Here is a 16,920-nt window from a genome sequence, read left to right on the forward strand (position 1 = left end):
TCAAGTCCCATTGATTTTTGAAAATATGGCCGTCTGTAGATAGGGAAGGTTTGGGGTTTTGCGGCACAAACTGAAACCAGAGCTGTAAGGCTTAGAATCATCTGTTGGGAAGAATCAACTGGTCTATGGGAAGCATCTGGTAAGGGGATGAAGCCTTGGGGATTGTTATCCAAGGGCATGTCTTCACTAGAACATACCCTAGAACACAACACTGAGCAGGACTTCGTAGGTGCTGTAAACAGGGACCCGCCATGTTTCACACCATGCCAGCTGGTGATAGCATAGTGGGAACCACTCCTCAGGGCTGTGTTTTTAACTTTCTGTCAGTTTCTAGTGGATATGAGACCCCCACAAGGTTATAAAACATGCCCTAGTTTAGCACCGTCATGCTACCTCCAGGTTCCAAGCCCGTTATGGTCTCCAGCCCCAGCACAGTCAGGCCTTGCAGAAGACTCAATGATCTTTGTTTCCAACACAGCCAAAACTCAGCACTCCCAGCCTGGCTTCTGAGGCTGAGCATTGAACAGTAGTATAATTCCATCTCTGTAAAAGTGGTAGAGAAAGCTCCTGCCACAGATGTTGGTCTGATCTAGGGTTGCCAATTGTCTAATCACACAAACCTAAACATGCTTGCCGTGCCCCTTCCCCAAGGCTCCGCCCCTGCCCTGCCCCTTCGAGGCGCTGTCCTGCTCACTCCATCCCGTCTCCCTCCATTGCTCGCTCTCCCCCATCCTCACTCACTTTTACTGGGCTGGGGTTGGGAGCGGGAGGTAGGGAGGGGGTGTGGGCTCTGGGCTGGGTCCGAGGGGTTCAGAGTGTGGGAGGGGGCTCTGGGCTGAGCCTGGGGTAGGGGGTTGGAGTGCAGGAGGGGGGTGCAGGGAAGCAGGCTCTGGGAGGGAGTTTGGGTGCAGGAGGGGGCTCTGGGCTGCAGTAGGGGGCTGGGGTGCAGGAGGGGATGCGAGGTGCAGGCTCCAGCCAGGAGGCGCTTACCCTGTCCCATCGGGCTTTTTTCATTGGTTTTCTCTGTTCTCCCCCAAAAGGCACATCTGCCCATAGCTGGATTGCTCAGGCACTTGCTGCACAGCCAGCCTGCTCCTGCCACCATGTCACTAAGGGTCCATCAGGGAAATTCTGCACACCAGAGTCCATGTCTCTCAGTGCAGTGCAGCTCACCAGTGCACTAGATGGTCGGTGGCGCAGTGGGGCTAAATCAGGTTCTCTGCCTGCCCTGGCCCCATGCCGCTCCCAGGGCAGGCAGGGAGTCTGCTTTAGCCCCACTGCGCCGCTGGACTTTCAGCCCCTAAAATGTCCTGGTTTGGCTTCAGTAGCCTCTGGGAGATAGAGTGTGATTCCGGGCGACTCCTGCTGAAAGCGGGAGGATTGGCAACCCTAGTCTGATCCCAGGGAACACTCACCCAAGTCCCTGGAGTGGAATAAAGTGGCAAAAATAGCTACATTCCCCACAAGCACCCAGAGGAGCTCTGAAGGAGCCTGTGCTGTTACAGCAGGGGAGGAAGGTTCTGCTGCATGTTTCAGATATTTTCTCCCTAGCGCTGCCTATATGGTTTCAATTTGTTGTATTTTCAAACCAGTGAAAGTGGCACCAAGAGAGACTCCAATGGAGCTGGGCTCTGCTAAGCAGATTTTCTACATAGGCTTCCTCAGTGCACCTTTGCCAATGCACCTCTTTTCTGACCTGTGGCGCCCCCGGCTATTTTACTCCAGAATATGGAAGGCCAATCCTACAGGACTGTGATGATTTTGTGATGTGGGCACATAACCGCTTGTGACAGAAATGAGCCCCTTCCCCGCATTTGGCATGCAATTCCACACAGAAATACACATACTCCCAGTCCCACACCTGCTCTTGTGCAGGGGCATCCTTACCCATATGCAAACTACACAGCTGTGTAGGGCACCAGGAAATATGGGGCACAAATATACACAATATATACACAAATATACACAAATATAGCCCTGTTTCTGCATGGCCACAGCTTGGTGCCTCTTATCAAGCTCTGGTCCCTGCATATCCCACTTTGGTGGGCAGGAGTTGCTAGCAGAAACATATCCCAGCTCAGATTACATCTCATTCTCCCGATGGGGCCCCAGTCACCAAAGGGTTCCCACAGCCGGCTACCAGGAACACTTCATTTGCCAATGCAAGGGTCGGGCTGGCAGAGCTTCCAAGTGCTCGAGCCCAGGCTCTGGTAGGGCGGTCAGCAGGCTATTGTAAAGCATTCACAGCAGCCTGACTGCAGAGCAGCTGTTTGCAGAGCCGAGTCAATAACAACAGAGAATGACTTGGTTCTGGCTGCCCACTTGAAGCAGAAATCTTTATTATCAACACAGGAGACAAGCGAGCACAAATGACTGCATTGATACCATGGATGCAGCATGTTCATACAAAACACAGGCACTGCCACACAGGTCAAACTGTTGCCAAGGAAGAGAGCCAAGTGTAGCTGCTGTGGGACAGGAAACTGAGTAAGGCAGGGAGGGGCTCATGCAGAGAGATGACCCTTTGATGGGGACCTGCTTCCAACCAGACTGGGCAACATGTACCCAAATGAGTGCTGTGCAAGGGCAAGTGCGAGCCACTCAGCATGACGCTCTGACCTGTGACCCCCACTCCCACTGATGAACTTGGTGGAGTGGTCACATGGGTACAAGCACTTGATCACCTGCTGCTGAGGAATGCATTGTCCAAAAGACAGGGAGGGCCTCATTTACAAACACTGCTGTAAAGCTGGTGGTCTACTTCTTAAGCAAAAAGAGTTTTCATCCAAAAATGGCCCCAATCTAAAATTTTCATGCAAAATTGTCCATTTCACAGTTTATCTATCTGTTTTCCATTTCTTTTGATGTTTTTATCATTTTTTCCCTTTTACCCTCTCTCCTTGTCTTTTCAGTCATTTTCAAAAATCAATCCCCCCCAAGAAAGGGGGGGGGAAAGAGATATGCAGGGGGAAGGAAAAACTTAAAAATTGAAGAACAAAAATATCAAAAAATTTTGGAGGGTGAAATTGTTTTTCCATTTTTTTCAACCAACTCTAGATTGTTCCTAGCACTCAAAGCCAGTGGACGCTCCTGTTTACTCTTTTCTTTCCCCTGGTCCCCTTACAGGCACAGGAGGATGGGCCAGGATAAGAACCCCTTGTACAAAACAGGAGCATTGTCTCCTGCTGAGAGAACCAAGGCAGTCTTATTTTGCCTTTGTGCCAAATGACACCTTCTCCCTCTCTTCATGCCCCAACCCAGCAATTGATGGTGGCAGCCCACATGAGTCTAACTGCCATAACTTCCACTAAAGTGAGGCTCTATGATGAAAAGTGACTGACCATGGCCCCTTCTTCCCAGGGTACATTCGAGTCATGGTTGCTGCTCGGACCACTTTTTGGTCCCTGTTCTCCCTGCAGAGCTAGCATAGCTGAGAGAGGGAGTGGGATTCTATTCCTGCCTTGCTAAATTATGATCAGTGACATCTGTGCAAATCCACTGGTGGCACTAGGACTCCACTGTGTCACCGAGGGCAGAATCTTTATCAGAGGTGATGACAGAGGAGAAAGAACGAGCTGAGCTTGACTTAGATCCCAGGGCAGTTTGCAAGGCTGGCCCAGATCCCTGAAGGAATATAACTTGCACTGAAATCAGCAGAAGTTAGGATCTGGACCTTACCCCAATTCATGGTGCTCAGTTTACAAACAAAAAGATATTTTGTTCCTGAGAGACGATAAACATGGATGCCCATGACGCTGCTTTTAACAGTTTTCAGAGCCCAATTGCCCTTTAATACTTCTAGATGCTTCCCAGCTGAACACCATCAAGGCTGCAAGTCTGTGCCGGCAACTGAGAGTCCACTAGCTGCTTGAGCAACAGGGGGTTAAACTGCACCCCCTGTGGTACACGTGTGCGTAACCAAATGTCTGGCATTTAGAGATGCTGTAGCCTTCCGAGTGATGGCTGGGATCGGTGGCTGGCTTGATTTCCAATACTTTCAAAGCCTTGTGGGGCACAACCCATGACCGTAATGAGCAACGTTTAGTCTGGGTGCATGAAAGCACTTTCTAGGAACAGATTTTGGCTCCCGTTCAGAATGATACATTTCTGTGTGTAAGAATCGCATCTGCAGTGACACTGACTTGGCTCCATTTAGCCCCCATACTTCAGGGCATGATCTGATCACTAATGGAGATCAGGAAAGAAGCTCCCCCAGTGGTATAATAGTGCACAACTGTGTGCATTAGGGGGATGTCATGCCTTATTCTGAAGTATTATATCGGGGCCAGTGTTGGAGGCAGGAGACCACACTAGATGTCCAATGCTCTGGCCAGGTAATCATAGAGTTTAAGGCCAGAAGAGACCACTAGATCACCTAGTCAATAGGTGGACTGTGGGCCAAATCCAGACTGCCAGGTGCTTTTGAACAGACCCCAAAATATTTTTATTATTATTTATTATTATTATTATTTTCTCTGGAGTCTGGACTTTGACTATATTTTGACCAAGAAATTTGGACCTTGACAAAAAGTAATTGACTGCCCCCCAAGTCTAGTCTGACTTGCTGTACCTCCACAGGCCACCAGCACCCACACACTAAACCCACCAACTGAAATGAGACCAAAGTATTACAGCCCACAGGAGACTAGACTATAATGTGCCACAGGCAGAGAAAAGAAGGGACCAAGTGCACCAGTGCCCAAGCCTTCTGCAATGGCAGGGAAATGAGTAAGTGAGATATACCCAGATAATCTTGGCAAGCAACCTGCACCCACACATTGCAGAGGAAGGCAAATCCCCCTGTCCCATAAGCTACCTGCCAATCTGACCTGGGGGGATCGGTTAGACCCTGAGCATGTGAGCAACACTCAGCCAGCCAAGCCCCTGAGAGAATGCTTGGTGCCCACTTCAGAGCCCCTGGCCCACCCTGCCAAGTGTCCCATCTCCAGCCTTGGCCATCCCTGATGTTTCAGAGGAAAGAAATAAAAAACCTCCCAGAATACATTGGGGGGAAAAGATTGCTTCCTGACCCCTTTAGGTGGTCAGCTGAAGCCCTGAAGCATGCGCTTTAGGAACACAGGACATAAACCAGAAGTGAGCCGCAGGGCTGCTTAGCTGTGCCCCCCGCCCCAAAACAAGCACCCCCACCATACAATCGCACTCATAAATTCATCTTGCTCTCTCTTGAAACTAATGCATTTGTCTCTCCCTCCCCCCCAACACACACAACTCCAATTGGGAGGCTGTTCCAGAACCTCACCCCTCTAAGGGGTAGAAACCTTCTTCTCATTTCCAGCCTGAATTTGTTCATGGCCAGTTTATAGCCATTTGTTCTTGTGCTAGCATTGTCTTTTAGCTTAAATAGCTCTTCACCCTCCCTGGTAGTTACCCCCTTAATTATTTATAGTTCATAGTAAAATCCTGCTTCAAATATTAATTCTTGATCGGTTTTCCTGTCCAGTGGAAGAGGCCTTTAGTCTTTGGTGCCTTTCAGGAAAACAGGGATGATTTAGCACTGGCAATGGCTCTAGGAGAAAAAAACATTTGTGAATGCACTTGAGCCTTTTCCAGAGTTAAACTAGTATTAAGCCATCATCAGCGTTGCCAACCCTAAGCGCTCAAACATCATGCGTCAGGCCCCTGAAAATCATGGGATTGGCTTGAAAATCATGAGATTTGACCAGTAATCTATTTGGGTTTCTTTTTATTTGTCACCTGGTTTTTGAAACTTTAGTTTTTGAGTTACTGCACCATGAAACTGACTTTTTTAAAAAAAAAATCAAGCTGAGGTTCTCATGTAATCAAATGACTCCAGGAGCTGGGACGTGAAGAAGAACACCAGCCGTCCAAAACTTACGATGAAATGGTGAAAGTTGGCAACGCTGCCTTGTTTGATGCTGTCATGGGAGGGCGGAGCCCAGCAGGGGAGAAGGGCAGAGGTTCCATTTCTGATGCAAAGGAAAGGAGGCATTGAGAGCTTGGGTCACACCATGATTCAGTTCCCAATGAAGTGGGGGAGCAAAGGAAGGGGCAGAAGGGATCCCAACCCATTGTATTCAGGCCTGCAGCTCTCGCTGCTTGTATTGCTGCTGTCCTTTCTGAGTTGGGGCTGGGTCAGGGTTTGGCAATCCAGACAGTGCTGGGGAGGAAATGCTGCAGTAGTTATCTACAAAAAGGTCCACAATGTTCAGGGAGAAGGTAAATGCCAGAGGGCAAAGTACTGGGTGACCTAGAGGAAGTACCAGACATTTGCCTGACACAATAGGGAGGAGAGTGGAAGAGCATATCTGCTGCCATGATGCTGATTACAAATTGGGGATTAGAGTCCCCCACGCACTAATGTAGGAATCAAGCAGAAACACCCTCAACACAATTGGCATGGAAACCGCATGCAAGCATGTGAACATGTATGAGTCCTAAGGGAGGAGGAGCGGAGAGACCAGAAAGGCAAAGGCACAAAATCAGGGAATACTAGCAAAGGAAACAAGAAACCATCATTATAATATTTATGTGGGAAGCAAGAAGACGGCAGAAAAGGGCAGGTCTGCTACTTACCGATGCGGGGGAGAACAAACAAGCCAAAGGCAGCAGCTGAAATGGTTCATTATGGAGAGGAAGGGATTGCAGAATAGCAAGATAACCTAAATGTATTCGCAGCCATAGGGCCTGGTGAAATTCACCCCACCGAAAAATCGGAATTAGCAGACGTATCAGAACTGAAGAAATGTGAAGCCAGTGGAAGGGCAGAGAAGGAGCAAAGGATGCTTTGAAGGAGAGCAAAGGAGGGGGATTCCCAGGACTTACAGATGAGTAAATTTATCTGCAGTACTTGGGCATATTGCTCAACCAGCTAACGGAGCAGCCAACTACTGAAGACCTCCACAAAAATAAGTAAATAGGAGGCAAAGTAAATTTGTCAAAGAAAAATCATGCCAATTTACCATGGGACCCAATCCTACTGCCATTAAAATCAGTGCAAAGCTTCCCATTGACTTCAGCCTGAGCTAGAGAGGGCTCTTAGGTTTTGTTAGTTTCATGAAATAAACTTAATGGACAAAGGAAATGCAGTGGACATAACAGCTATTGATTTCAACAGCTTATTTGATACATTTCCACAAGCCATCCTCTGAGTGAAACTCAAGAGTTGTGGACTAGATGAGTTGTTACAGAATGGGATTTAGAAATGAATAACACATTTAACAAATTGTATTCATTCAAGAGTCAATGTCAAATTTGAAGGAGATTCCAATACCAGTCAGTATTGTCATTAAAGATTCAGATGCACAAACAATACAGATCCAGGAGGGACTGAAGAGGGATAAGATCATAATACAGGACAATCATGACACATATGAGACAAGGCCTTTAAATCATTGGTATTACTCAGGAAAGACATGTAAAGTGCTTCACATAGGAAGGAATCATCAGATGCACAATTGTAAAACAATGAACTAGGCAGCCATGCCACCGAAAAAGAGAGCAGGATATAATGCATGATGAACTGAATAAGAGTCAACAGTGCAACACTGCCATTAAGAGGGGCACAAGCCATTCTGAGTCACATTGACAGGAGTAGTATATGTAAAATAGCAGGGTAATTATTCCACTCTTCTTAGCACTGGTTAAGCCTCAGAGTCCTGCATCCAGTTTAGGGCAACCCTTTTACCAAAAAAAAAAGACAGATAAATAAATTGGAGCACTCAAATGAGCACAGGAGAAATAATGAAATGTTTGACAAGTGAGACCCACAAAGAGACCCAATTAGGTCCAGGGAAAAGATGGCAGAGGGGACGTCAGAACCATCTACAAGTGGATGAAGGGATGTTATGAAGAGGGCTGGCATCAGTTATTCTCATTAGTTGCTGAGGAGAAAAGATGTAACTGGGCACAAATTGTAGAACAGAAAATTTTAGTCAAAGATTAGAAACAAAAATTAACCAATACATCCACTTGGGAATGGTATGAGCTGCCCAGAATGGTGGCGGTGTGTCTGTCCCTTGAGACTATATACTCATCTATCAGCGATGCTTTTAGGGTAATGAAATCAGGCCCACATGTATGGAGAAGAAATAACTAAGTGACCCACCAAAGGTCCTATCCATCCCAGATGAGTTCGTAACTCTGTGACCTGAGCTGATACTGGGAATGAGTCAGGTTCTTTGCTTTCATGCAGGAGATGTAGAGTCAATGGGGTGTTGGAGTCCAGTGGTTGAAGTTGATGGTGTCTCTGTGTCAAATCGCCAGGGTCCAGGCTGGAGGAGGAGAGTTGATGGCAGGTGTAGGCCTGGAGTTCATGTGGTATCTAAGTTGAATCCCTGGAGCTCAGAGTGAAGAAGCAGAATTGATGGGTGTGTAAATCTGGTGATTGGAGCTCATGGCTGGTGGGGGTGTCAGCCCAGTTACTACAGTTAACAGGGGGAGAAACTAGCACTTGAGCTCATACAATATGGAGTCTAGTAGCTAAGGCTGGCCTGGCGCCTATGTATGCTCAACGCTGCCAGAGTGTTTCAGCTCAGCATTTCCTAGAAATCTTCTTGCTTTGAATGAAAACTCTCAAAATGCAGTGACTGAAATTTAAGCTGCTTCCAGTAAAATCCTTCCAATCTGCTCGGAGCCAGTGCAGGATAATGAAATCCAGCTTTCCAGAGGACAGGTAGGATTGGCCACAGGGCCCTTCCCATTCAGCAGGGGAAAGAGAGGTCCCTCCTATCCAGGGAGATCTGCGGCCAAAAGGGAAGGGAAACTTTTAAAACAATCTTCAGAGGCTTTAGAAGAAGCCATCATCCCTCTGCAGGCAGAACCCCTGCAGACTGCTCACAATGACACTACCTATGTTATCAATATTTGGCAGTGTAAAAAGAAGTCACTAAAAAGGCAGAAGCAGAAACCAGAGAGAGAACGGGGACACAGAGAGAAATGAGAACAAATATCCACTCAGCACATGGGGACAAGCAGGAAGGTCCATTGCAGGGAGGAAGAACTCTCCATACAAGAGGCCAGCTTGCATCAACAACAGCAGGACAGCACCTGGCTCCCGTTTACCTCCTCACTCCCCCATGGAAGCCTCAGCGCAGGACTCAGCAAGGTCCAGGTGTGTCAGCCCCAGCCACAGGTTTCCCTGGTAAACCATAGAGTCTCCTCCCTGTGGACATGGGGAGCCGGCCCCTCACTGCCCATGCTCATCAGAGGCATGTAAGAAAGGCAGCTCTTCACTCAGGGCTTTCAGCCTCAGGACTCCTTCCTCCAAGTCGATGCAGCACTAATGGGGGCAGACAAGAGCAAGTTACCCATAGTACATATCAGTCACAAGGCATCAGCAGGGTACGTGGGCTGTATGGTGTTTATTACCACGGAGAAGCTGGAGCCCATATAGCAATCAGCACCCCCCCCCCCTTCCCTCCCTCTCGCCAAGCCAGATTTTGGAGAGTACCCTCTCATCAAATTCACAGCTGCTCTTCCCTACCCTCGGCCTTCCCTTCCTTCCATCCCCCTAACACACCTGCACCTCTTCTTCTGAATATACCTCCATTGTTCCTTCCCATCCCTCGCTGTTGCTCCCTCCCACTCCCCAGCAAGGCCCTACCCAGATGGTTGTCTCGCACCTTGTTCAGCACAGCTGCCTTATTCACACATTGCATACATGGCCCTTCTTAGGGGGGCCAAGGGCATCATGCCCTCCTCCATCACCTTCCATTAGTTTTGAATCCAACTCCAATCTGGCCGCCTAGCTTCCAAGTCACCCTCCACTCCCAGCCCCCTGCCTTCATTCCCTCTGCTCTGCCACTGGGTTCCTCTCCCATCCCTCCATATGGCCACCGGGGTACACTGACTGTTTTACCTCCACCTACCCCACCCTGTGCACCTGGTTCTGTCTCTTCCCCTCCCTCCAGTTCATGGAGTCATTCAGTTCTCAGCCTAACACCAGCCCACTCACTGAGTGACACTCAGTGCCCTTTCCCATTGCTTTCTCTTCCCCCATTGCTCCCTGCTTCCATCCTCCACTTTCCCACTCGCCTGTCTATGCTCCCATTCCTGCCTCTTCCCAGCCCCACCTTTTCCTCCCAATGGAATGCTCACCCCCATTTACCTGCCTCTTCCATCTTTGCTGCCTCCTCCTTGCCAATCTACAAGGCCTTCTCAGGCCTTCTTAGCATGGTTATCATTTGGGTTTCTTTCTGCTTGCCCCCACCCTGGCCTCTCCTTCGGTAGTTCTCCCTGTTCTGCCTGCAGGACAGGGGCTCTCCCAGCCCCAGAAAGCATTCCTTCTCCTACGGAGCATTTCTCTGATGTTTTCAGTAAGGGGGGCTGTGTATGTAGGTGTTTAATGGTTCCATGCTGAAGAGAGCTCGCCAGCAAAGCGAGACAGGGGGCTTTCTCTTCAAGCTGTGCTAGGATCTAAATCGCAGGCTGTGTTTCTGGGTTATTTAATGATCAGCACCCACCGGAAGAGAACGGCTGGCATAGATGCTCTTTGTTCCTGGGTTCCGGGTCCCTACTCTGGGGGGAGGCAAAACCCCTGAGAGAGCTCCCCTCCACAGAACAATTCCAAGTCTATGCACTCCATGCATGGACAGGCCCATCCTCCTACATGATGGAGACTGGAGGAGACTCTTCAAGGTCCAGCAAAGATGCTCTGAGGAAGGGATTACTTCTGAGAGATGAAATCTCTTCTCCCCATTTCCACGAGCAGAGCGTTTCCCCTGCTCCCTGGAAAGACACATCAGGAGTGGGAGATACTGTAGGTCTCCCCATGGGGCTGCACAGGCCTCTAGCCACTGCCTCATCCAATAAGGTTTCCAAATGACTGGAAAGGGGTTCAATTCTCATGAGATTCATACTAGCTAAGAGTATGCTGTAGTCAGAGATCAGGAGGCAGGTTTGGCCATCAGCATCGCATGCTTCCTGCAGCCCCAGCTTGGGGTCTCGTCAAGACGTGCCATCTTACCTACATTACGTTCAGATGCAATGAGAGGGAACCCATTCCTTACCTTGAGAGACAGCAGAGTCTGGAGGCCGAAACAGAACTCCACCATTTCATCATCTGAGGAAACAGAGAGGAAGTGGGTCAGGCTCAGGCATAGGTGTTTTCTGACTGTCTCCCTTATGCAGCACCTGAGTGACTGCCTTGTATCCATGGCTGGAACTTGCTATAAGTTATCGAAACTCTGGCACGTATGGGGTCAGCATGCTAGGCACAGCAGAGTGTGGCCACTCCATCTTCCCAGATGTCTAAACGCCATCCTTTCCACAGCTGCAGCCTGCAGGGGTTAAGTGCTACTCTATCTGCCTATGCTCCTACAGCAATCAGCCATCAGAGAGGCCAGAGGAGCAGTCCGACTCTCCCACACGGAGAGGAGACAGAACCAAGGGTGAGGAGAACCAGAGAGGAGAAGGGGTCAGGGGAGGGAGAGAAACCAGAAAAGAGGGAGGAATGGGTGTGAGAGGGGTACAGTGAGGCGGGCAAGAGACAACAGAGGAGCATGAACAGGAAGGGGACTGGGAGTAAATCAGGGGGCTGAGGAGAAGAGGACAGAGAGAGGCAACGGGAGAAATCAGGGATGGATGAGAAGACAAATAAAATGGGGGAGAAGGGATGGAAAGAAGAATCAATCTGTTATTTTTGTTGTATGTAGAGATCACATACCTGGAAAAAATGCAACCTCCCTGCCACCCCCTCCAATGCCTATTAAATGGGCTTCATTCCCTACAGCTCCTCCCAACAAGATCCTGCCTCTGGACACTGGCAGGGACTCCCAGACTCCTCTGCAATACATTTCTGCAGCGGGCGACAATGATACAGAGACATCCATGGTCTCTAAAAGGAATGGATCTCCCGGTTTCGGCTGGCCAGACGTATTCCAACCAGTTGGGGGCAGTAACGTACATGCTCTCTTTCAGTCCCCCCTGCCCCCTGGGAATTGTACATGGAGCAGGACAAACTAATCAATCTGGGCACTTTTAGGAGACAAAGTGAAATGGCCCACAATGGGGCTGCGGCCTGACAGCACATCATCTCCACTGCCCTTCAGCCAGTGCCCCCATTTGCCAGCGCCTCCTTGTGGAGGGGGACGCAGCAAGATCAAAGTCTCTGCATTGTACACGGGACTGTGCCTTGGCCCAGCCCTGTGGGTCATGTGACCTTCCTCCCAACCCCTGCTCCTAGATGATCCATTTAGGTGTGCTCAGCAAGGAAGGAAGAAGAGATCTGGAAAGGAAGCTCTGCTGTGCTCACCCACGACCAGCGCTGAGCATGCCACCGTCTCTTGGCCAAGCTGCACCTCCACACACTCCACCTGGCCAACAACACTAGGGACAGGAAGGGAGAGATCCCTGTTGCCAGCATTGGTCACTTCCTCCAGCCTGTGAGACACAAGGGATGTTATTGCCTGAAATGAGCGTGGGGGGAAGAACAATGGGAGCTCCAACTAGTTACGGGCACTTCACAGTCTCTTTGGAACTGGCCTGCAAGAGAGGGGATATCACTCATATAATGGGGATGTCAGGAGCCAGATTCTCCAGGGGTAACCCACAGGCACTATGGGGCTGGGTTCCACTGAGCAGGTGCAAAGCATCAGCTGGTCATCTTGGGATATGCTGTATCCACAGCCAAATTGTTACCCCTCTGCCAATGCCCCTAAGTCCTGCCCTGCAGCCCCCCTGCTATTCCAGTCCTGGGCTCCCCACACTCTAAGCAGTCGGGTGTGAATGCAGGGGTTCCCGATGTGAATGGGAGTTGGGGTAAGAACTGCAAGTGGTAATTTCATATTCAGAGTGAGCACAGGTTTTAATGCCCAATTCCTTGTTCTCTATGCCACTCCCCATCTCTTCTGCACCAGGCTCTTACCCCAGCCGTTTCAGACAGCACATGGAGATAAGGTTTTGCTGGCAGCCAGTGTTAACAGCAGCTCTCAATACCTGACCTTGACACTAGAAGAAACATAAAGGCAGGTTAATTAATACAGGCTTAAACTGACACAAACCTTACAAAAACCCCTGGCAATAGTGTGAAAATTCCTAAAAACTAGTGACAAAAGGACATCAGAAGGTTTGGGGTTCAGATAAACATCCACAAGTTGGAGTGCTCCTGGGAACCCATGGAGGCCCCAGCAAGACTCTGTGAACCCCACTCCACCAGCATCTTCCTCTATTTGTCTTCTTATGAGAAGCCCAGTAACCCGCCACCTCCTTTCCTTTTGGCATCTTTAGGGAAGCATGATGGGTCTGCTTCCATCTCACTATAGCATCATCCCTTGTTTCACTCTCCCTTCTGCCTATCCACTGAGCCCCAGCCACATTGTCTTGCATTCTCCTGCCACAAACTATACTCTTAAAAAGAAAAGGAGTACTTGTGGCACCTTAGCGACTAACAAATTTATTAGAGCATAAGCTTTCGTGAGCTACAGCTCACTTCATCGGATGCTCACGAAAGCTTATGCTCTAATAAATTTGTTAGTCTCTAAGGTGCCACAAGTACTCCTTTTCTTTTTGCGAATACAGACTAACACGGCTGCTACTCTGAAACCTGAAACTATACTCTTGTTTGCTATCCCCCTGGAGTGAATTCTCTCTCTTCCCTCCAGTTCCAGTTCCTGTGAGTACTGGGAGAGGATCACGGGGAAAAGACTGACTATCCTGCCCTGGAACCACTGCAGCATTCAGGAATTAGAAGGGGACAGACTCCTTTCCTGATTTACCTCCTCTCCCCTTCGCACTCAGCCAGGGAGCACAGGGGAGCAGTCACCATTTGACTCCTGCTCACTCCTCTCCACAGCCCCTGGTGGCATTGCTTTCTAACGTTGAGGCAGTAACAGTTCTCAGTACTTGGGAGGGGATTGTAAAACCCAGGGCTGCCAGGAGCTGTGTGGATTGACACTGGAATCAATAGGAAACATGATCAGAGAAAAATGGAACAGAATCACAGAACATGGTGAAGGAAAAGACATATTAGCTCCATCCAGTCCATCCATCTTGCCCCCAGCCAGTGCAGGCCTGTTTCAAGAGCCTACTCTCCAAGGCCTTGTCCAGGACTCATTGTAAATGAGCCTAGTGATGAAATTTCCCCCCTTTTCCTTAGGAAGGCTCTTCTATAGACCAACAAATCTTGCTGTCATGAAAATTTCCCATATATTTTGCCTGCCTGTTAATTTTCTTCATTTCACTGTGTGAGCTAGTGCTGTGGGCCAGCTGGAGGCAACAGCAATCCTCCCAGAGCTCCCCTTAAGGTGGGGACAGCTCTGTACTACCTCCAGTGCAGAATTGCCCAGTCTAACCCTGAGTAAAACACTGGTAGAGATCTACTGCTCTATGCCAAGGGAGCTAATGGAGAGAAAAGGGTTAATGAAAGGGGGAGTTCATAATTTCTCGATTTCTAAAGATTAGAGGGGTAACCGTGTTAGTCTGTATCCACAAAAACAATGAGGAGTCTGGTGGCCCCTTAAAGACTAACAGATTTATTATAAAACTTATGAGAAGTGGGTTTTTTACCCATGAAAGCTTATGCCCAAATAAAACTGTTAATCTTTAAGGTGCCACTAGACTCCCAATTTATAAACCAACTCTTTCCAAGCTTGTTATAGAGACTAATCCTCCTGGAGGGCTAACTCTAATATGAAATTTCATTTTGAAAACAAACGGCCGGTGAGTTTTGAGAGAGAGAGAGAGAGCGAGAGAGGAGAAAATAGTGAGGCTGTAAGGGAAAAAATGCAAGTATCTAAAATGGGGTCATAAAATAAACAGCAGTCCGAGATTTAAAAGTATTAGTGATGGACTCAAATCAATGTGTGCACAGAGAAGACCAGAACTACTGAAACTGGAAACCTCCAACCTATCTCAATGAGTAGCTTCCCTTCTAAACATCCAGGTATGTTTGAAGTAAATCAGTCCAGGGAGTTTCACAGTTACAAAGGCTTAAATCTGGCACATTCTCCACTATAATCCCCAGTTTCAAAAATAAACACACGTCGTCCTTACATAGCACTTTTCACCTTCAGAATGATTTACAAACATTAGCTAATTAATCATAACACTCAGCACTTCATAAATATTAACTATTACTCATAATGCTCTGGTGAGGCAGACAATTTAAGTGACTAGACCCAGGTCATAGAAGGTGTCAGTGCCAAGATAGATCTCAGGGAATCCTGACTCCCAGCATGATGCTTACCCTAGAAAACAGTGCATCCCTCCCATTTACAGACGCCTTGTGCTAAGCAATCATTTGGATGCTAGCCAGGAAAACACTGGTGTCCTGTGAGAGAATGAGTTTGGAAGGTGCTGAATGGAGAACATGAACATGAATATTCCAAGCCCAGCAGCAATATGTCTGGAATGTAAAACAAGGCAGACAAACCAGCCCCAGAAGAGGCCCAAAGCACTGAGTCTATCAACCAGTTCACGCTAGCACTCCTATTCCAGTTCCCTGGCAAATGAGCAGCCCTATCTCATACTGCTGAGCAGCCAGGCCTGTTCTCTCCTTGTGATGAATTTCATGCATGAAAGGACTGAGAGACCCAGCCAAGCTGCTGCCTGTTCAGAGCACAAACCTACTCAGCTGTACTCCATTCATGCTCACCTCCTGCCTCTTTGTACACAATGGACATGGGCACATGGAGTAGGATGTTAAAGCCTCACAAAATGAAGCTAAAAGCCCTCCTGACGCTGACAGGGCTGCTCCCCTAGAAGCTACTGCTGCCAGTTACTTCATACAGGTCCCAGACCTTCCAACCCGCTGAGGTTAAGCACCAGAATGTGCCCGATAGAGGAGTCCACTCTCCAATGTGCTCATTCCCTCTCCCATGGCCCCCCTAGGGTCATGGCAGCATCTGCCTATGGCAAAAACTAGTGCCCTAAACTTAAGGCAGCTGGAAAGAGAACATGTGCCACAAGGACTCCTCTTTGTTTTTATTGAAATGGGAAGAGCCAACCATCTGTCCCTGCTGTGAACACTCACAGAACTGGACTGTACCCAGAAGGCCAAGTTCTGACCCAACCGCATCTAAATTTCTCTCTTTTTTCCTTTAGAACACTGAAAAGCTGTCTCAGCCACAGAATGCTCACTGAATGGGGTGTTCATGAAACACTGACACACACACGACACACACACCCCAGGACCCGGGGGACATTATGTTAGGGAAAGAAATGGGATAAAGCATGAAGTGAAAGGGTGTGTTCTAAAGGCATCTGCCTTCACATATATTATACCAAACTGTAGCACAGGGGAGGTGCTGAATCTGCCTCCTGACTGGCTAGTAGGGTGCACAGTGCTATCTTTATGAAGTGTCATGTATACTACAATAGAGACCAATGACTGTGAAGATTGCAGTGGGCTGGCAGCATTTGGCTGAAACATTCCATCCCATTAATAGGTGTTGATGCTGCTGGGAAAGAGTTAAATAGGTTCTGCTGACTAACTGAGGCAGGTATCTCATTGCACCATCCAGATAAAAGGGAAATGGGAGTGGCCTTCTAGGAACAGAGGATCTAGGATGTGGGCTGAGCCATTCTGAAAGAGGAACCTTAGGAGCAGCCAAACCTCAGAAGGAGACTTGAGCTGCACTTTATGTAATGTTATGATTAATTGCTTTATTAGTAAAACCAAACTCCAGGAAGGGGTGAGCTTTTGCCATTACACACGGGATGGACTTTGTTTTAGAGCGTGGTGGAAAGGCAGTTTCTTAGAAAGTTAACTATTCACTAATATCCACCAGATCAGTGATGTTTCAAAGAACTGGATTGTTTCCTAACTGTCTCGTGAACTCATTTTAAGCCAGAGGATAAACTGCCCTAGAGGAATCCCCTAATGATAACACAGTCTGGGTGAAAGAGCAGATGAGGACTACGAGCAGACCTGGGTTTCAGGCCTTCCTCATAGTCATTCAGAAAACCCGGTCGAAAAGAGACCCTGGCAGCTCCAGTCAGCAC

The 16,920-nt window shown here is 48.4% G+C and overlaps 1 protein-coding gene across 1 annotated transcript in view; it reads right to left on the bottom strand.

Annotated features, from left to right (window-relative positions):
• Window positions 1–1,968: 1,968 nt before the first annotated feature.
• NRIP2 (nuclear receptor interacting protein 2) overlaps window positions 1,969–16,920 on the bottom strand; it is a 32,004-nt gene continuing 17,052 nt past the window's right edge. The window contains exons 3-6 of the mRNA XM_043514526.1: window positions 12,845–12,927; window positions 12,233–12,360; window positions 10,989–11,041; window positions 1,969–9,259 (exon numbers count right to left, since the gene is read on the bottom strand). Of these exons, the coding sequence (XP_043370461.1) occupies window positions 9,167–9,259; window positions 10,989–11,041; window positions 12,233–12,360; window positions 12,845–12,927 (357 nt within the window). The 3' untranslated portion in view covers window positions 1,969–9,166. The remainder of the gene's footprint in view (window positions 9,260–10,988; window positions 11,042–12,232; window positions 12,361–12,844; window positions 12,928–16,920) is intronic.

This window comes from Dermochelys coriacea, chromosome 1 (genome assembly GCF_009764565.3).
Source record: "Dermochelys coriacea isolate rDerCor1 chromosome 1, rDerCor1.pri.v4, whole genome shotgun sequence".
NCBI classification, from domain to species: Eukaryota; Metazoa; Chordata; order Testudines; family Dermochelyidae; genus Dermochelys; species Dermochelys coriacea.